Consider the following 21,031-nt stretch of genomic DNA (forward strand, 5'->3'; position numbering starts at 1 on the left):
GGGGACAGGGAGAAGGGGTGGTTGGATGGGAGCAAGAGGGGGGGGGGCTACGACCCCCTCCTCTAACCAGCCCTCCATAAAATTTCCAAAACCCGAAGCAGCCCTCAGGCCAAGAAGTTTGCCTGCCCCAGTCCTAACTATACTAAGTAAGGTATTTATCTGAGCAGTATACCTCTGTTTCTGGTTCTTTCCTATTGGGAAATCTTCTGAAACTCACTGTACTGTAGGCCCATTGCCCATAGGCTAAAACTATACCAAAAAAAGCTATTCCAAGAAGCCATTTAAAAAAAACTGATTATAATTTTGGATGGCACAGTCCCACCCTCCCTCTGTGAATGGAGCATAATCTGATTAAAATGGCTTTTGAAAACCATTATCAAGACCACAGGCCATATTGTACCATTAGCTTTTAAGCAGAAATCCCCATTGAAATATGGTACAGCATGATCCCAGGTTATGTATAAGCAATATAGGATGATTCAAGCAAAGAAAATTGGAATTCCATGAGGCTGCTTACATTTCCTCCCGCCCCTCTATTTTTTAGAATCATTGTTAGCATTTCACCTGAGACTTAATGCAAATAAATGTAAAGCTGTACCTCAAATATAAATATATTGACTTTTTTGTGGGTGGAGTGGAAAATCTTCAAATTTGTTAGCCAACAAACTCTTTCTACTATATACTATTATACTCTGTGCAAAGGATGCCAGCTATCAGTCAATTCAAATCATTAATCTTTGTGGAAAGTGTGTAGCTGGCTAAAGAAAACACAATATGCATGGTGCTTCTGAAAGTATTTGTTAGGAATCTGTGACCAACTAGTTCAATGTGAATGCACAAAGGGGACACCAGTATAACATAATAATCAGTAATTCATTTTGTATTTCTCATTAGATTTCATCTGCAGGAGGAAGTCCCAAAAATCCTGTCCTTGCAATCTGATCCAATTAGACCATAGCACTCAGGGCTGATTCCTTCAGGCTGTACCACCTATGACAGCAGTGGGCCCCAGCTTGGGAGACACCCCCACAGGAATGCAGAGACAGTTCAGAGAACACCTGCTCAGCTCTTCACTTTGAGATGAGGCTCAGCTAGCTGAGCCTCATTCACTACCTTGAGCGGCCAAAGCCACATAAGCCTGGCCAAGAATGTGGAGCTTCTTAGAGAAGAGAACCTGTCTTCAATACATACAAGTATAATGGGAGTGGCATCAGTGTCCTCATTTGCCCATTGCACCAGACCCTGCTTCTAGCATTGTCTTCAGCTGGTCTTCTGTTCTTCCCATTTCTTCTGGAGTTGCTGCTGCTCAGGGCCACCCAGAGGATTCAGGGGGCCTGGGGCAAAGCAATTTCAGGGGCCCCTTCCATGAAAAAAGTTGCAATACTATAGTAACATGTATTTGGAAATGTAAAAAATAACTAGTGAAATACATTCAAAAATTAATTTGTAATAATTTGAAAATACACTAAATGCATTATTTAAAAACATTAAATGCTTTAATGGTATGTCTACATTTGCAATTACATAATGGGCTGTTGCTGGGTGATGGTTGGTGCCAATGGGCTGTCGCTGCCTGGGGGTGGTGCTGCTGTTGCCCAGGGCTGGGTGGGGAGCTGGGCTCTGGGCTGGGGGGTCCCCTGCTCACAGGGGCTGGGCTCAGGGCTGTGGGGAGATGGGGTCGGGGGTGTCTGGCTCAGAGCGGCTGGTCTCAGAGCTGGGGGTTAGGGCTGTGGGGGGGATGGGGTCGAGGGGAGTGCCTGGCTTAGAAGGGCTGGGCTCGGAGCTGGGGGTCGGGGCTGTGGGGGATGGAGTCGGGGGTGCCCGGCTCAGAGGGGCTGGGTGTCAAGGCTGTGGGGGATGGGGTCAGGGGGGTGCCCAGTTCAGAGGGGCTGGGCTCGGAGCTGGGAGGGGGGGATGGGGTCTGGGGGGTGCCCGGCTCCAGCCCCTTACCATGCCACTTACCCCCTCTCCCGGACAGCGCTGCAGTGGCATGGTGTCTCCAGTGGGGCTGCATTCCCACTGCTCGGCTGCAGCTCACAGTCCTGCCCTCTTACCAGCTGAGACACCGGGGGAAATGGGGGAAGACGGAGGCAGGGGGAGCCTCTGACATACTTGTGGGGGCCCCTGCGGGGCCTGGGGAAAAATTGCCCCACTTGCTTCCCCCCTGGGTGGCCCTGACTCTGGGACACAGCGCGCGCGGCCCAGCCCGCGGCGCGTGGGCGCGGGCTTTGGGGCGGGGGGCGGGGGGGCAGGCGCCGCAGTCACAGTGGACCTGTGTGGACTGCCCGCAGCAGCCGGAGCGCTCATGCGGGTCGCCGGTCTCCCGCTGACCCGCAGACGTTCTTCGCCGGATGCTACCGCGCCGCCGGCGGCCTCCCGCGAACCGCAGCAGGCAGCGAGAGCCCGAGCGAGCCGGAACCCGACCGAGCACTTCCACCCCGGCGTGCTGCCCTGCTTGGGGTGGCGGGATTGCTAGAGCCGCCCCTGCTCTGGGAGCCATTCTTGCCGCTGCTGCAGCCCAGGCTCGGCTCCAGGGGACCCTGCCTCCCTCCCTCCCCGGCTCCTCACACACTCTGGGCGCTCCTCTTGCCGCCGCCGCAGTCCGGGCTCGGAGAGAGGGGCTCTCGGAATGTGTGAGGAGCCAGGGAGGGAGGGAGGCCGGTCCCGGGATGCAGGGAGGGAGGAGGGGTCCTGCTGCCGCTGCCACTCTGAGTCTCCCCAGGGCAGCATGGCGTTTCCCCGAGTGGGCTGTGCAGGGCGCTGCCGGGCTGGGTAGGGGGCGTGGATCCCAGTTCGTGTGCTGACAGGGCGAGTGGCTGCACCCCAAGCAAAAAAAATAAAAAAAAATAAAAATAAAAAGGGGGGGGGCGCGCAGACTGCTGCTCCTTAGAAAGGGCCGCCCCAAGCACATGCTTGGAGAGCTGGTGCCTAGAGCCAGCCCTGGCCATTAGACCAGACCTAGTGAGGATCTACCTCTCTGCCAAATCTGGGTACATAGATAGTAGTCTGAAGTGCTACTAGGCAATCCTAGCACTGCCTAGGACAAATTTAAGCCAGACACTAAATCCGGAGATTTCTTATTTTAAAAAGTTTTAAAAAGAAATCAAACAGCCACTACATTAAATGTTCAAATAGTATAAAAAACAAATTGTGTGTGAATTCTCACAATGATTGTCAATCTGCCTTTCGGGAAAAAATAAGAACATATTCCCTACTGGAAATCCCTTTTATCATGCAATCGAAAATACGGAGTTGCTAATAGGCGCCTCTGTACAGTCAAACTCAACTGATGGTGCCACTGCAGAATCCTTTGCTTGTCTTTCCTCTGTGATTCTAAAACAGTTTATGATGTGGGCCTAATCTTACAAAAATTGTTCTGTGGACCATTTCCCCACCTATTCGAGATCAGGTAACACCTTCATGGCAGGTACAGCAAATGCTTACAAAGAAAAGTAGTACTAGGAATGCATTTATAGTAATTTCAGTACTAGGAATGTGGGAACAGCCATTTCACTGAAGACCAACATCAGGTCCTTCATGTGCCACCACTGATACATGAACCTCAATTTGGGATCTGCTGGTTTAGAGGCATGTACAAGGAGTTAACTCTTCAAATAAATGCCTATTCTTTCTTATGGTGGAGGCTTTTTTCAGTAGCTGTGCCTATCAGTGGTAGTAATTCTTTCTTGCTCAAGTCTCTCTGCATTCATTCATTCTTTGGTGGAGCTGAAGCCTACAAGTTATACTGACAAAACACAATGACATGAAAATGAGAGCAAACAAAAAATAGACTGTATAAACAAGTCGAGGATTATAAACGGATTGGTTCACAACCTCCAAAATGTATCCCCCTCTCTGGTGGTATGTGGCAGTAACAGAGAATGTGGGAGCATACAAGTTCTTCTTCAAAGTCTGTCTAATTCATTACCCCTACAGTGCAGAGGGGAACCTCCTGAAAAAACAGTGTGATGGAATGATTGTAAGCTGTGCTACATGGAAGAATCAATTCATTTATTTAAGGAGCCATTTGATGACTTCCATTGGTCAGTGGGAGGAAATAGTGACAGGTTTGTCTCCAGCTTTCGTCATAGAAACAGATGAGACTCGGGTTTCTGTACGGAACACAAGGTCTTTCCACACATTGTAATTTTTGTGCCGCTGACATTGCGAACTAACTGCCAGAGCCCAATGCGCATCTGCTCACTATAGGCCCCCCACCGACGAATAACTGCACAAAGAACAACCCAAGAAGGAAGTATGTTCAAAAGCATCTTACTTCCTGGCCCCTCATCTCACTTCCATGTGGCACAGGTAAGAGTCACATGCAGATGGCTCTATCCCTGCATGGATCCTCTCCAGCAGGCTCTGAGCAGTTTGTAACTAACTTTCTTCAAACAACAGACTAGCTCAGGGGTAGGCAACCTATGGCACGGGTGCACATGAAGGCGGCACATGAGCTGATTTTCAGTGGCACTCATACTGCCTGGCCACTGGTCCAGGGGTCTTTGCATTTTAATTTAATTTTAAATGAAGTTTCTTAAATAGTTTAAAACCCTTATTTACTTTACATACAACAATAGTTTAGTTATATATTATAGACTCACAGAGTTAACCTTTTTAGAAGGTCTCTAATGTATCACCAGCATGCAAAACCTTAAATTAGATTGAATAAATGAAGATTTGGCACAGCACTTCTGAAAGGTTGCCAACCCCTGGACTAGCTGTTTGCATACATGCTGCAGGGGAGCTGGAAGTAGGGGCACTGCGGTGTCCAGCATGAAGTAATATTAGGAAGCGAATGCATGGTTTCCATCATATATGGGGTTCACACTTTTGTTCAATGGCTTTCAGCATCCCCAACTATAAAAATTGTTCCAGCACCCCTGAATTGCTGTTACCATAGGAGCCAGGTCCATGGGTGCTCCAGGGCTGAAAAAAAATGAAAAAAATTAGTGGGTGCTTAGCACCCACTGGCAGCCAGCTCCTCCCGTCCCCGCTGTGCCTCCGATCTGCCAGCAGCCCTGCTGATCAATTCCTCCCCCTCCTTCCCAACACCTCCCACCCACCACAATCAGCTGTTCCACGGCGTGCAGGAGGCGCTGGGAAGGGGGAGGAGTGGGGATGGGGCACGCTCAGAGGAGGGGCAGAAGTGGGTGGGAAGAGACAAGGAAGGGGTGGTGAGGATGGAAAGAGGCAGGGCAGGAGTTTGGGAAGGGGTGAGGGCAGGACCTGGGGAGGAGCGTAGGCGGGAAGAGGCGGGGCAGGGGTGGGAGCTTGTGGGAAGTGGGCGGGTGGGGGTGGGGCCATGGGCAGAGCAGGGAGGGGGGCGTTGAGTACCCCTGGGGCCTGGAGGAAGCCGGCACCTGTGGCTGTTACCATACAGATTTACTGAAAACGATGACATTGGTGTCAGTTATACAGCTGAAGAAAGATAGTGGATATTTTATAACTCTGCTTATATAGGGCCTGATCCTTCTTCTATAGGATCAGTGGCCAAATAGCAACTGATTTCCATAGCAGCAGCTTTAGGCTCTTCCTGTCCTGTACTAGAAATGGATTTTCAGGGACATGGATTTATTTTTGTACATCTTCACAATCTCCTACCTATCAGGTGCTGTCATGCAGTAGGTAATTGGCAGACCATGCAACAAAGTACACATATCTGGAATCCTTATCCACCTCACCAGCACTTTGGTCATCAGGTACTGATATTCCCCCTCACACCTCCACCCAAATACTCTGACAGTTACATATGTAGTGTATTTCTATGATTATCATTTTTCTGTTCATTCATCTGTCCTCATGAGAGCTGTGTCTTGTATTCCAAGGCTTGGGAATCTTCCTCGATCCATTTATAAAAAATATGAACATACTAAAGACTTATGAGATTCTGATGTAAAAAAATGATATTTTCATTTAAGTAATTGAGATTGAGATTAATACAATGGAAATTATATTTTTCCCTTTTGTGTTTCAACCAATTCCCATTTCATTTCAGCTCCAGATGCTGCTACTGAGGTTAAAACAGAAGGATGCAGTGGAATCCCTCCTCTCTGCTGATTATTCCCACAGTGACTTGTAACACTCTATAAGGCTTGACCTTGTATTATGCAATTGACTCCCTATTATGAAATTCCAACTGCACAAATTACATTTTAAGTGATAATATTCTGTTCATTTACTCAGTGTTGAAAATGCAAAATCATAGAATCAGAGGACTGGAAAGGACCTCAAGAGATCTAGTCCAGTTCCCTCATGGTAGGACTAAATATTATCTAGGCCATCCATGAGAGGCGTTTATCTAACCTACTCTTAAACATCTCCAATGACGGAGATTCCACAACCTCCCTCTGCAATTTATTCCAGTGCTTTACCACCCTGACACTTAGGAAGATTGTCCTAATATCCAATCTAAACCACCCCTCCTCCAATTTAAGTCCATTGCTTCTTGTCCTATCCTCAGAGGTTAAGGAGAAATTTTTTTCTCCCTCCTACCTCCTTGCAGTAACCTTTTATGTACTTGAAAACCGTTATGAATGAAGGATATCAATGCAAAAAAGTTACGAGACAATTAAGAATTTTAAAGTATCAGAGGGGTAGCCATGTTAGTCTGGATCTGTAAAAGCAGCAAAGAGTCTTGTGGCACCTTATAGACTAACAGCTCATGCTCCAAAACGTCTGTTAGTCTATAAGGTGCCAGAAGACTCAAGAATTTTAAAAGAAAGGATTGGTCCTTTAACATTGCTGACATTATATGTTTGCTGTATATGTATGTGCTTCAACTCTTCTCTGATCAAATCTCATCTCTGAACCCGAACATGCAGTATAATCACAGTATAACAGCAGAACAAATGTGAACCAGAACAACTTCCAAAGAAAAATGCTATAATGTTAGAATGAAGAGAGAGATTTTGGATGGTCCCAAGAGGTTCTCAAGCCCTGAGTGTCCCTGAAGGAAAATGCCCAGGTCACAATCCAGAAAATCTTCCAAAACATTTCCTGCTGCTTTTGCAAAAAATCTCTCCTAAGCTACCTGAGGTGGGACTTTCATTCAGAGATTCCAACCTAGACTCGTCAGCAAGTTGGGCATCTAGAGACATGTTTGGTTGCAATAATAGGAAATGGGATTCTCTGACCAGGAAGAAAGGCCCTGGGGTGAGGGATAGTTTAGTGGTTTGAACATTGGCCTGTTAAACCCAGCATTATGAGCTCAATCCTTGAGGGAGCCATTTAGGGATCTGGGGCAAAAATCTGTCTGGGGATTGGTCCAGCTTTGAGTAGGGGGTTAGGCTAGATGACCTCCTGAGGTCCCTTCCAACCCTGATATTCTATAACCTAGAGCTTATGAAGATGAAAATGAAGAGATAGCAATTATTTCCCAACAGAGAAGCAGTTCAGCTTCAGTGCTGGCAAGAGAATCCAAGTGGAATTAGAAAATTTTCAGTTATAGGACCAACTCACAAAGAAGTTTGGAAACCAAAATTTTTAGAAGTACTATCTGAAATCTACTGATATTTTATACATCATGTGAAATGAGATGCAGTGGAATTTTAAAAGATGTTGCTATTATTTATTTGTAACAGGATATTTATGGAAGTCAATTATTTAATTATTGCTCTTATTTAAGTATTTTACAAAGATATTTATTATTTATAAATAAAGTATTATTTTATACAAAATGGCAACCTATACTGGTAGTGGTTTGTATTAAATACCTATTTAACCACAATAATTAATAAATGAAGAAAAAGAACAGAAAAAAACCCCTGTAATTGTTCAGCCTTAAAGCCCCAGCTCCACAGAGTACATATGCATGTGACTAACAAAGTCTATGACCCAATCCATTGATTTTAGTGCTTCCAGTTGGGAACATATATAAATACATTGATGACTCAGTGTCCCAGTTTGCAGTACAATGACTGAATGATCATTAGCCTTTCCATTCTAACAGACCACGCACCACACGAACATGGCCTCCTTTTCCTCTTCTCTCTCATGAGGTTACATTTCCCCCAAAAAAACTTCTTGTTGTGGATGTGTAATGTAGGAGATGGTCATGTTGGAAGAGGCTAGATTGGTGCCCTCCTCCCTAGTAAACCAGATTGCATGCACCCCTTAACACATACCAATTAAATTAGTTTGTAATTAGCCTGCCCATACCCCGTCAATGTGGTTTGTGTGCACTCACATACAAACTTGATTTGATTTTGGTGGGGGAAGAGGGAACGTATCCAGCACCTACCCGCAATACATTTACAAGCACTGCCCCTCAATATTAAGCCGGTGCTCACATTCATTTTTATCAGGTTTGTGATCCCTCCCACCCCATCTCATTACCTGTATGTGCGCCCAGACTAACTTCATTCTTGGATGTACACCACAAACAAAATTTCATGTCAGTTATGAGACCAGGAATAGGCCATTTGAATAAGGATTATCACCTTTCTTCCCCCCGCCCCCATCTCTAAATTCAGGCCCCTGTTTGGTGGAATACGTCAGTCAGTTAAGTATCAGAGGGGTAGCCGTGTTAGTCTGGATCTGTATATAGACTAACAGACGTTCTGCAGCATGAGCTTTCGTGGGTGAATACCCACTTCTTCAGATGCAAGAATTACAGGGTTCTTGCATCTGAAGAAGTGGGTATTCACCCACGAAAGCTCATGCTGCAGAACGTCTGTTAGTCTATAAGGTGCCACAGGATTCAGTCAGTTAGTAACCAGGAACAATACTGAATTCTTCTGAAAAAAGTCTAAAAAACCAAACAAACAAACAAACAAAAAAGAACCCTGCTTGTTGGACTCCCTGGCTTTGCAGGCTGAACCCTCTGCATGCCTGCTCCCCCTCAGGAGGAAAAAAAAAAAAAGACTCCATGGCTTTGCAGGCTGCCAAAAGGAAAAATGTGTCCTTTTAAAATCCTGAGCTCTGTGCTTCTGGTTCAAAATGATCCCACTGCTCTGCAACCATGTCTAGGCTGATTCCCCACTCTGGCAGTTTGACCTTGGATTGGTAAATGCTGACACCACCCAAGTGCAGAACCCCTGTGAGAGCCCAGAAGGCACAATTCGGAATACCTTCCCGTAGGATACCCTCAAGCCCTTTCCCTCCCGCTCTGGAGAAGAGTTGAGAAAGGAAAAGAAAAATAAATCAGCTGTTGACACCAGCTAACTAAAAATCATGTGTACAAACCTCTTAAGACACAAACCTCATTGCATCTTGCTAGATGTTCCTGATTTACTTACATATATGGGGTTCCAAATGAGTAGTTTCTAGCTAATACACTAATGATTTTTCACACCTGGACCCAAGCTTCATACACGATAAGTGCTGCCTTTTCCACCTATCCAGTTGAGAGAAAAGACAGAGCTACCTCCCCCCCTTCATATCTCAAAACAATATTATGAAACAGGCCATCGGCGGGCCGGCCCCCCACTGGCCTTGCGGCCATCGGAACTGTGGGGGATCAGGAGACAGCTAGTGGTCCCCCAGAAGTACTGCCACAGGCTACTGTACCTGGCCCACAATATCCCTCTCTCGGGACACCAGGAAATTCAGTGCACCAGGCAGAGGCTGCTACAGAACTTTTACTGGTCCAGGATATTTGATGCCGTCCAGTAGTACTGCACGTCCTGCGACCCCTGCTAGAGGGTGGGGAAGGCCTAGGACAAGGGGAAAGCAGCTTTGGGGCCCCAGCTCATCATAGAAGAGCCTTTCCAGAAGGTGGCCCCCTCAGCAAAGCAACTTGGACAGGGAAAGAATACATTCTGGTGGTGGTAGATTTCGCTACTCACTATCCTAAGGCTGTGGCCTTGTCCTCTATTGAGGCAGACACTGTGGCAGACATTGATAACCTTTATGAACCAGCACCCACAGGACTGGGACAAGTATTTACCTCACCTGCTGTTCGTGTACCGGGAAGTGCCCCAGGAATCAACCGTGTTCTCTCCTCTTGAGTTGCTGTAAGGTAAGGGCACCCCTGCACTTGCTAAGGGACGAATGGGAGGGGAAGGCCTCCCCTGATGGAAAAATTAGAGGTGGAATATGTACACACTTTCCTGGAAAAGCTGGCTGAGCTCATGGACTTGGCTAGGGAGAATTTACCCTAGGCCCAAGGGAAGCAAATAGGTGCCCTCTCCTATGCTACTAGGGACTAGGTGACGGTTCTCATTCCTGTGAGAAAGAGCAAACTACAGGCTGCCTGGGATGGGCCCTTTAAGGTCATCAAGCAGCTGAATAAGGCAAACTATGTAGCTAAACCCTTGCAGACAGAGAGTCCATGAAAATGTTACATTTCTTCTGGGACGATAAGAGCCTCAATAGCCGAACACATCTTTATGAAACTTATTCAACATAAGAATGGCCATACTGGGTCAGACCAAAGGTCCATCCAGCCCAGTACCCTGTCTGTCTTCCAACAGTGTTCAATGCCAGGTGCCTCAGAGGAAATGAAGAGAACAGGTAATCATCACGTACTCTACCCCATTGCCCATTCCCAGCTTCAGGCAAACAGAGGCTATGGACACCATCCCTCTATCCAACAGATTTTGCAATTTAAAGCAGATTCACCCAGTTCCTTAACTGTCATCATAAAGACACATGTACATATGCTGGACATGCACATTAGAGAAGCAATCTGCTACAAATAAGTGGAACAACTTTTACATTTCTACCTTTCTTGTATGACTGTCAGGCCAAATGTTTAACAAACCTCCTTAAAGGCTTCCTCAACATTTGTAGACAGATTTATGTGCATGGCAAATTGGTCAGTTACATGTAGTTTCTGGATTTGCATAAGGCTTTGTGCAAATGCTGAGGTTTGGCCATAAAAGATCTGTTAGCTAGCACTCAGAGGAAACTAAAACGTACTTCTAAAGCAAATAGGTAATTTATTTACTGGCTTTGAAATACTGGCTCCACCTCTTCAGTATCTACTGCCTGTCCATTAGTCCTTCCCAGAAGGTCAGTAACAAAAATATCTACTTTTATAAATAAAATATTTGCATGCCAAGAAGGGACACCATCAAGGTGAGTTGTCCTAACTCCCTACAACAAGTTATCATGTGTATGTTAAATTGAGGGGAAAACAATCAGTAAAGAAACTGATTTTTGTTTTATACTTCCAGGTATGCATAACAGAAGCAGGAAACAATCCCCCTGCCCATCCCAGATGAAGCCCTGGCTGCAGCAATACATGCGTTTACCATCCACTCTACTTCCTCAATCAGACCAATCTAGATGAAGCTTCAACTGGTCCAGCATGCTGGAACTACTCCTGGCATCATCACCTTGGCAACAGCTTATTAGGCCATGTTCAATGCACTGCAGTGTCTCCCCAGTGCAGGATTTGCTTTGAGGTCCTACCCCTAATCTATAAAGCTCCAATAATGGGAGCTAGATCAGGGGCTCTGTGCAACCCTTCAAGAACATACCAATCCACACAAAAAAACAAATATGACTGACAGAGCTTGGAGGGGAAAAAATACAACACTCACTGGTCAAGTTACACTTCCCTCTGGAACTGAGATCCCTTGCCTGTGGAGCATCCCTCTGCTGGAGATCAGGAAGAGCCCATATATTTTACAAAATAAAATGCTGGAATATCCTTGAAGACCTGCCCCCAATACAGGACAATGGGGCAAACTTCAAAATGTGTCCCATTCCATAAATACACAATATACCTTATAGGGCTCATTTTCTATACAGCAATGAGCAATTCTTTTTTTTTTAATAATGGTGTTGGCCACCTATATAAAGTACTATGGGGATGGTGGTTTTACTCATGGCTAGGGTAGATACATACTCTGCAGCAGCTGGACATGGCACCAGCTGCACAATTACCTAGTGCTTCTATTTTGTGAATTAGATTGGGGGGGGATGTGATCCTTTATTTGGGTTTATTTTCTCGTTTGGGGAATCACAGCTTGCTATGCCAGTGAGCAAATGAGTCAGGTGATCTCAGGTTCCTGTGCGTATATGGAATAGGCACATGCATGTATAGAAATGAACTGATATCTGCATGGATATGTTCTGCTTCACCCCACTCCCCTACTCCTTTCTGCTGTCCAGCATGTTGAGAGTGTCAAACACACAAGCAATCCTGAACCATGCAGGTCATGACCTCAGACAGGTAGTGAACTGGTAAAAAAGGTGTATTTAAGAAAGCATATAATTACAGGAAAATTTAAAGTACACAGTTTTTGGAGGGAGTAGCTAAATCGGGGCTAATGAAAGGGAGTCATTTAGACATACATGCGTACCTGGTTGGATGGTCTCTACACTATGCTGTTTAAGACCCTCTATCAAGACTTTCCAGGGCTTGGCATTTATACCTGGGAAGAGGAAGAGTTCTACTCTTAGGTTGAAATAATCCTGGGAAATGTAGTTCAGGAAATGACTACAATCATTTTAATTAGCTGAATTGCAGCATCAAGTCTGTTCTATTATCCTGAGCTATGTCTCAGAACTGTTCTACCATAAAAGATCTCACATTCTGTCTGCCTTTGAAGAACATAATTAGTGCACTGACAAATATTTAGCATCAGATTTTCAAAAGGCTACAATGGTGGGAGCGGGCAGGTATGGAGCACTTTTGAAAGTCTGGCCACTTCACTAAAGCACTAAATGGGAACTGAGCTCTTGAAAAAGTGGCAACAAGGGATCAATGCTGTTACAGCACACACTTTTAGTATCTTATTTGTAAAGTTTCCCACTGAAGTCAGGGGGACGACTTGTGGAATAAAAGTACTGCTCAGTGAAAGTAAAGGGGAGAAGAAGCCGGCACGTAATGCATAGAATGTGTCTTTTCTAGTTTGGAGTTTATTTATTGTTCCAAGGCAGCACAATCTATGTAGAATAAAAAAAATAAAGTGACCACATTTGGGCTAGGCCAGGAGCTAAGTAAATTCAAATCTTACCAGCAATACTTATCCCATCCAAAAAAGAAGTTTCAAGTAGGCAATCTTTGATTTCATTTTGTATGAAATTTCTTCCAAAGGACTTATGGAATATGGAAATAAAAATTTCAAATGCAAGTGGAACCTGCAGTTATTCCCCCCACTCCCTTAACCTTGGATCCAATATGGACAAAGTAAATCACTTCATATTAATTTGCTGCTGAAAGAATCCCTTCTGCAGATAGGGAATCCCTTCTGCACATGTACTCACACAATATCACAGTGGCTAAGGACAGTCAGTCATTTACTGTTTGCCAGAGGTGCTATCATCAGTGAGATGGCCTTGGAAGAAAGAAGGAGCTGGATGTAGGCTAGGGCTGAGATACAGCGCTTTTACCAAGAGGTGTAGGAAAAGAGACAGTGGACAAGGAAAACTACAAAAATATAGTTGTTTCAGACACGCTGCAGTTAAAGTAATGTAAGAAAAAGCATGGTAACAGGGTTTACTCACCACTATGCTCTTCTTCAGCAAGGTCACATTCAGCCTGTAGCCCCTTTGCTGGGCTCAGCTACCCATGTACACCACTTCCTTGGGGCTGGTAGGGGAATCCAGTCCCAACCTCAATTCTGGGTTACAGCCCAGGGCCCTGTACTGCACAGCTACATCAAATCCTCTACCCATATGGCAGTTTTCCCTGAACTATTTCCTTCCTTCCTTCCTTCCTCACCTCTTTCCTTTCCTTCCCTTCTGGGTCTCCAAATCTGTTCCCTGGTTATCCAAGGTGCCTCCTTGCTCACTCAAAACCCTGCAGGCATTTTCTGACTCCCAGCATTTTCTTTCCTCCAGCCCTTCCTCAGCTGGGCCCACTCAGTAGTTAAACCTGAAATCACCTAATTTCTCTCAGGTGGGGCCCATTCTGTAATCAGGGCTGGCTTAGTCAGGGGCTCTCTATTATCATCTCAGAGCTCTGGATGATCTCTCTATCTCTCTCCATATATATATATATATATATACACGAATTTTATTGTCAGGTTCTGGCTCTGACCCTCTTACACCAATCTCTGTAACTGACTTCTACTGTGGCTTATCTGGATTCGTCTAATAATATTGGGCCAGCCAAGGTGCCATGCTGTATTCCATGAGCTGAGGATCTGGCCCATTGTTCTCATGTTGGGTCAGACTCTGCCACCCTTATGTTGACTAGTACAATACCCCAAAAGCAACCCCCATTGAAATCAGTGTTAGGAGAGTGAGGTATTACTCAGTGTGTGTAGGTGTGGCAGAATCTTGCCTATTATGTCTAACTATTCTTTCTACACATAGCAATGTAAATTAAAGGCTGTTTTCTAAATACTACACTTTTAGAAGTAGATTTTCTCCCTGCCTAATGCAGCTGCCATCTTGTCCTTAAGATGCAGCATGTTACAGTCACTGTGTTTTCTCTGTCGTGGAAAATTTCTATTTGTTCAGTCTTTGGGCCCAATTCTGAGACGTGCTGAGCACCCACTAGTTCAGTGGGAGATCAGGGTGCTCAGGACCTTGAAGGAAGCGATTAGTGCCTCTCAGGGTTAAGCCCTTTCTTTGATGTTTTTCCTTGACCTGAATGAAAACAAATCTAGACTGAAGAGTATGTTTTACTCTGTGAGTATGAGCATGAAAAACATCATTCCTGTTACTTGGAATCACCTTTGCCATAGCCTGTGGTGGTTCTTTACCTTATGTAAGTTTTTGTGTTTAGGTAACAACTATAGCACCTCTGCCTTGTCTATTTATGGCCTTCTGCTTGTACGTCAGTCTGTGTTGTGATCCTGTGTGTCATATCAGTGCACTTACATTTTCTCATACATTACACAAAGAAGTATCTGACAGATGTTCAAGGAGCAGATTTACACCATACAGATTTACACATGGGGAGAATCGATGCATTCTGATTCACATATTTAGCATATCTTTTTGAAAGTCATAACTTTTCAACATAGAAGATAGTTTAACATTATATTATTTTGCAAATGTCAGTTGCATACATGCTGTAAATATCTGTGCATTTGACTATCACCGGCATGAATACACAGTCAAGTAATTGAAACCAATTACCCCGTAGGTATGAAATTGTTCTTTTGTGTAAGAAGTTGTGTTGAAGGGTTGCCACGTTGTCAGACGTTCAGATGCATGTAGGCCAAGATGAACTTGACTTTTAGCCAAAAAGTTCCCCAAGGTTGGAAAGACCCTCGAGGGAAATTAGGATTAAAGGGGTTTATCTGATGGCCCTTACAGGTTATCTAGCACAGTTTTGGTCTAACAGGGAGATGAAGCTGTCCATAAAAGGAAAAGTACAGGCAAGCTTGACACAGACCAAGAGAGAGGAAAAAGAGAAGAAATTATGTGGGAGATATGCCATGAATTTTGTTGTGGTGCCATAATTGTTAGATGAACAGTAAGCATATGGGAAATATAGAAGATAATTATTTAGACCTAGTTTGAAGATGTTATTTTCTAAAAGGTATTTATGGACTGGACAGCCCAACAGTGTTTGGCATTTTAGAAAATCTCTAGCTTTGTGAAACAGTTTTTATGATGGTGGCAGTGTTACCTGAGGTTCTTTCAACCCAAAGCTCTTGGTAACTTTTACTCTGTGCGAGGTGGTGTCAGGAAATAAATCTGGGCAGACACGGCCGTCCGACCGATAGATGGCTGGCAGAACCAGGACAACACAAGAGTGCTTTCACTTAAAGCTAGGCGGCAGCCCATCTGCCGGTGGGGAACACAAGATGCATCCAGAGGGAGAGTCTCATCCTGAAGAGTCCCACTACCTCAAACTTTTCCCCTTATTTTATACATTAGTAACACAATGACATGTCTCTTAAAGAAAATTTGCTAAGCAAGCAGTTTCAGTGGTCAAGCAAGAAGTTTTCTTCTGATTATTGATTAACCTGGTGTGGGTTTTTCCCAGAGTTTGCAGCCTTGAGGTCCTAATAGACATTCCTGAGGGCACATCCTACTCTTCTAAAATGCATGTATCAGCAACTTCAACACAATTCTTATCAGGAAGGACACAGGGTCAAGCTGCCTTTTCTGTGGCACCCAAATCCCCCTCCCCTCCTGCCTTGGTCAAACTAAGGCTGTTGCATGGCTACTTTACAGCCTGCTGAATTGGCTGCTCTTAGCAATAAGCAATAGTGGTTTAAGGCACTTTACTGATTCTGAAATCTCCCCATACAGCAGGACAATAAATATTACAGTGTCAAGTGGAATGGAGAAAACATCATCCCCAAAACAAAAACGGTGTGGAACAGTAAACTGAGTGCCTTGTATAAATATACAGGGATGAACATGAAGAAAAGACACTAAAAATTGTGAAAAGAAACCACCACAGGAAAAATATGTATTTCGCTTTCTGTGTTTTTTGACAGGTGGGATATGAATTTCCTCCACGGTTAAGAATCGAAAACAGATCCAAAAATCAGTAGGTGTGCTTCTTGGAACTGACAATTTTGCCATTAGTCAAACAAGCAGCATTTGGTTCATGGCCATGCACATACACTGTGCTTCTGTGCAGAAGACGATGACTATGCATTAGCTGGTGCATAGCTTTGCCCCCTTGTTTGTGAACCACATTTCCTTGGGCAATGTAGTAGTGTGGGGCACCTGGACTGCATCTTTTAACATTATCTTGAGCACTAGATATATACCCTGTACTTGGGGAAAGGATCACTACACCTTATTCTGGCCCTGTATCTGCCTAGTCCTGAGAACTCCTAAGTTATTATTTTGTTAGGTGGAACACTTGGTTTCCATTGCTATTAGTCATTAAACTACCCTAATTATCCAAGGATCCAAGATTGTTCATTCTAATCCAATGTGTTCAAATACATTTGAAAAATTTGGTAAAAGATTGTAAATAAGGATTATAAACAAATCAATACTTGAGCTTTTTTTTTCTTAAGCTTGAAAACATGCTATACATTGTACATCTTAAGTTCATCTACTGCTGCTTATCTACCACATATCATCACTGCTTATGACATTAGAAACAACTTGCTATGGAAGTTATGAGGTCAGAGAAAGGGGAAGATTATGGTATGCAAATATCCTTAGCAAGAAAATGAGGCAAGAAATACAGAACACACGGGCCAAATGGTGCCAAAAGCTAAAAAACCGTGCTTTGGGTGGAATATTTTACCCCTTAGCCTGCTGGGTTGGCATGGAATAGCTGCACTGGTGCTCTCGTGGTACAGACAAATGGGGTTCCTATACACCTCATACATTGGTTGTCACCTACTGCAGCACAGACCTGTCTAGTGGCTACACCCGCAGCCCTCCATTCTGTTGCAGAGAAAAGCACAACAGAGTCCAAGAGGCAGCACAGTACAGCTATTCTGCTTATATTCTGCTTTTGTTTATAAACAGAGGGTAGGGCAGCACGTGTGACTTAATATAGTGGTTAATTAGTTTCTAAAATGTTTGGGAGGTTTTCTACTCTAGGAGGTGCCAGCTTTCATTCTTTTACACAGCAAAACTGAGCAAAATTGAAGAACATGTCATCTGATCTTATGAGGTCTTGCCCAAGAAAAGCAAGTATGTCTTAGACCACTTCAACTATTTACATTGTAGAGACAGTCTCCCTTTGTACAGCTTATAGCAGATCTAGAGTATCTTATATCCTGAGATGCAGGACTGAAGGACATAGGCCTGGGTAAGACTTCTGTAACCACAACACATTTTCGGTGTGTATATTTTCCTCACATAATGTGCCTGAACTGTTTTAAGCATTTTGCTCAATTTTATATAAGGTGGTTACATCTTTACAAAAGGAAAGATGATCTTAAGTATAATGTACGTTTATAATGTAGCATGTGCAATATAAAGTGATGCTTCATGGCCAATGCAATGTTATAACAAATATATACATATGGGACTCAGTTATGGCTCTAAGAGTGGGAGGGAAGCTGCACTGCCTGAGTGGTGGAGGTACAGAACGTCACACCATGAAAATGTTCCATTTCTTCTGGGAGGATTAGACCCTCAATAGCTGAACACATCTTTATGAAACTGTCGGTCAGAGGTAGCAGTGGCCCTGGCCTTGCAGCCAAGCAAGTCAGTATGCAAGTCAGCTTTCCTCTGGGTGTCTTCTTATTGAAAGGACCAGAATATCCACAGCTACATGCTGAAACGGAACCTCAATTATGGGGAGTGGCTGGAGTGGGGCTTTGACCTCGTCATAGTGCACATAGGAGCCATACAAACTCTTCTTCAAAGTCTAACTTCTTCATTACCCCTATAGTGCAGAGGAGAACCGCCTGACAATCATTCCATCACATTGTTTTTAAAGCTGTGCTACGTAGAAGAATCTTTTAATGTACTTAAGAGCTATGTGATGTTATCCATCATCTATGACTTTAGGTCTTCCTGTGGGAAAGCCAACCACAGGTAGATAAAAAGGGAGGAAAACACAACTAATACATCCCCACTTAAGCTCACCCTTATCTCATTAGCAGGCAGGAAGAAATAGTTTACCACGCTTTCATCACAGAAATAGATGATGCAATGGCTTCTGCACAGAACACAAAATCTTTCCACACAGAGCACCCGAGTGGCTGCATCACTTCTAGGGTCTAGTAAGACATGCCTTCCGGTCCTTATCAGTGTGGTTCCATTACAGCCACCCTGCCAGGGCTGCCCCAGGCTTGAACAATGGGTGCCGGGGGTGGAAAGCTTCAAGTAATAAGAGCGACGAAAAGAATGGTCTCATTCATATACTGCATTTGCTTTCAGTACCCCGCAACATCTTCCCCTGGAATTTCACCCTGGTGTGGAATACAAATGCCCAACACCCCTGGAAAGTCATGGGAGAATGGGGAGCATAACCCAGGACAATCTGGGGGCTCTGGTAAGTCTATTTTCTCTGCTTTGCAGAGTGTCTTTCAAAAATTTGAAGCTAAAATCTCAATTTTTTTATAAAAGTACAGGAAGACTTGGGAGACTCTAACCAAATTAGCATGCACAAAAATGTTTTCATGGTTTCTTCATGTGATTTTTCTTTTTTAATTTCAGTGTTTTCTTCTTGAATTAAAACACATTTCCCTGCCATGATGAAAACTCCAGCACAAAAGTCTGTGCTAGGGCTTGAGAACCAGAAAATGAAATGTGACCACAGGAAGTGAAGAGAATTAAATAAACTACAAGAATTTCCCTGGGCAAGCTGAGGAGAAGGCAAATGTTAAAAGAGAAGGAACCAGCAAAAATGGTGAACACTGAATTTGATTTTTTTTTAAATTATTTGAATTCTTTCATCCCAGGGACACAATTGGTAAAAAATACATAATGAGACATCTCTGCATAACCTCCTTATAAATCATAGTCATCCATGTGGGTACCTCTCTAGCATGTTACTATACTAATTGCTCATCCTGTTTTACAAATTAGTCTAAATTTTTCACTATTGTCACTATTGGAGTGATCAACAGGACATGATATTAACACCTTCCAATTGCAACTATTCATCAGCTACAGTATGTATATAAAAACCTGGAAATAAACAATGAGTTAAGGTTTCATTTTCTCATTGCATTCTAGCTCCTGTGGTTTCACAGAAGGAAAATACCGATGGTTTGTGCTGTCTACATTTTAAATGTGCCTTCTAAATTGGAAGAAATGGTTAAAGTTGAGATTTGCCAATATTTTTGGCAGGACTAACCCTTTCCTTCCATATTTATTTCCTCCATGTCTAGCAACCTTTAAATATTCCTAAACTATTTCTGTCTCTTAAATGAAGGAGTTTATGAATAGGAAGTGCACTGGCTGATGAATTGGAGGTCTTTTCCGTACCATTTTGGAATTGTGGATGATCTTCTTAAATCATAAAAATTAATGTATGATAAAAAGGCTGTATGTGTGTGGATCCAACATGAGTTAACAGGGTTGTGTACTGTCATAGTGGTCACTTTCACAAAAAAGAAGGAGGAAACGTAGTAAAAACTAGAAAACAGCAAGAAAAACAGAAAGAAAAACTCTGAAACCTCCAAGAAGGAAAATATTGTAAACAGAAAATGATCAAAGAAACATTCTCCAACCAAATACTTAAATTCAGAGCGATGAAGGGAAGACACAACAATCTACATAGGACCTTCAACAAACTCCAGGTGCAAGGTTCCACACAAAGAAAAGGACTGTATAGACATCATCATGACCTCCAGGTGTTTGCTGCATGTTTGCCTCATACTGCTCTTCTCCACTGAAATCCCATCTCGGCTCTGTACCATGCTTCACTTCCAGCAGAACAAAGTGAACAAAGAGAGGTTGGAGCTTCTGAAGAAAATGAGCGGAAATGTCCCCTCACAATGCATACATGAAAGGGCAGCTTTCAAGCCCGCCCAGGAAGTTTCCCAACTCCCACTGTTCCACAAGGAGAATGCCAAGGTGGCAATCCAAGAGATCCTCCAAGAGATCTTCAACATCTTTAGCAAAAACCTCACCCAAAGTACCTGGGATGGGACTTCTATAGTCAGGTTCCAAAATGGACTTTACCAGCAAATTCAGCGGCTGGAGGCATGTTTGAGAGCACAGCTGGAGAAGGACTTACCCAACTCAGAAAGTGAGGACCTCCAGCACACCAGTCAGAGAATGAAACAATTCTTTTAGGAAAGCATCTATCCCCTGAAAGTAAAGCAGTACAGCCTGTGTGCCTAGGAGATCATTCGCATGGAAATACCCAGATGTTTTGTACTGATTGACAAACTCACTAGAAGCCTTAGTAACTTAGGTACAGTACCAAGCTTTTCCCTGGAGTTAATGACCTAACATTAGTATAATTTTTACAGCTGAACAGAGATAGTGGATATTTTATATCAGAGGGGTAGCTGTGTTAGTCTGGATCTATAAAAAGCAACAAAGTACACATATGTGGACTCCTCAGGCACCTCACCAGCACTTTGGTCATCAGATAATGATATTTTCCTCCCTCCCACACCACAAAGTACTCTAACTACAACATATGTAGTGTGTTTCTATGATTATCATCATTGTTATTAATTAATCTGTCCTCATGAGAACTATTTCTAGTATTCCAAGGTTTGAGAAGCTTCCTAAAGACTTTTAAAAAATATTTACATACTAAATGACTTGCGAGCTTATGTGTGGAAAA

General features: G+C 43.8%; 2 protein-coding genes across 2 annotated transcripts in view; one reads left to right on the forward strand and one right to left on the reverse strand.

Moving 5' to 3' along the window:
- The window catches only part of SYK (spleen associated tyrosine kinase), a 94,248-nt gene extending 80,610 nt beyond the window's left edge, over positions 1–13,638 (reverse strand). The window contains exon 1 of the mRNA XM_039544787.1: positions 13,402–13,638. The gene's annotated coding sequence lies outside the window, so the exon portion shown is untranslated. The remainder of the gene's footprint in view (positions 1–13,401) is intronic.
- Positions 13,639–20,073: 6,435 nt separating this feature from the next.
- Positions 20,074–20,529, forward strand: LOC120407278 (interferon beta-2-like). The gene has a single exon (XM_039542788.1). The coding sequence runs from the start codon at positions 20,074–20,076 to the stop codon at positions 20,527–20,529; it is 456 nt and encodes a 151-aa protein (XP_039398722.1).
- Positions 20,530–21,031: the final 502 nt, after the last annotated feature.

Source organism: Mauremys reevesii, linkage group 6 (assembly GCF_016161935.1).
Source record: "Mauremys reevesii isolate NIE-2019 linkage group 6, ASM1616193v1, whole genome shotgun sequence".
Lineage (NCBI taxonomy): Eukaryota > Metazoa > Chordata > Testudines > Geoemydidae > Mauremys > Mauremys reevesii.

Coding starts and splice junctions, on each gene's coding strand:
- LOC120407278 (XM_039542788.1), top strand. CDS start 20,074: ATGACCTCCAGGTGTTTGCTGCATGTTTGCCTCATACTGCTCTTCTCC.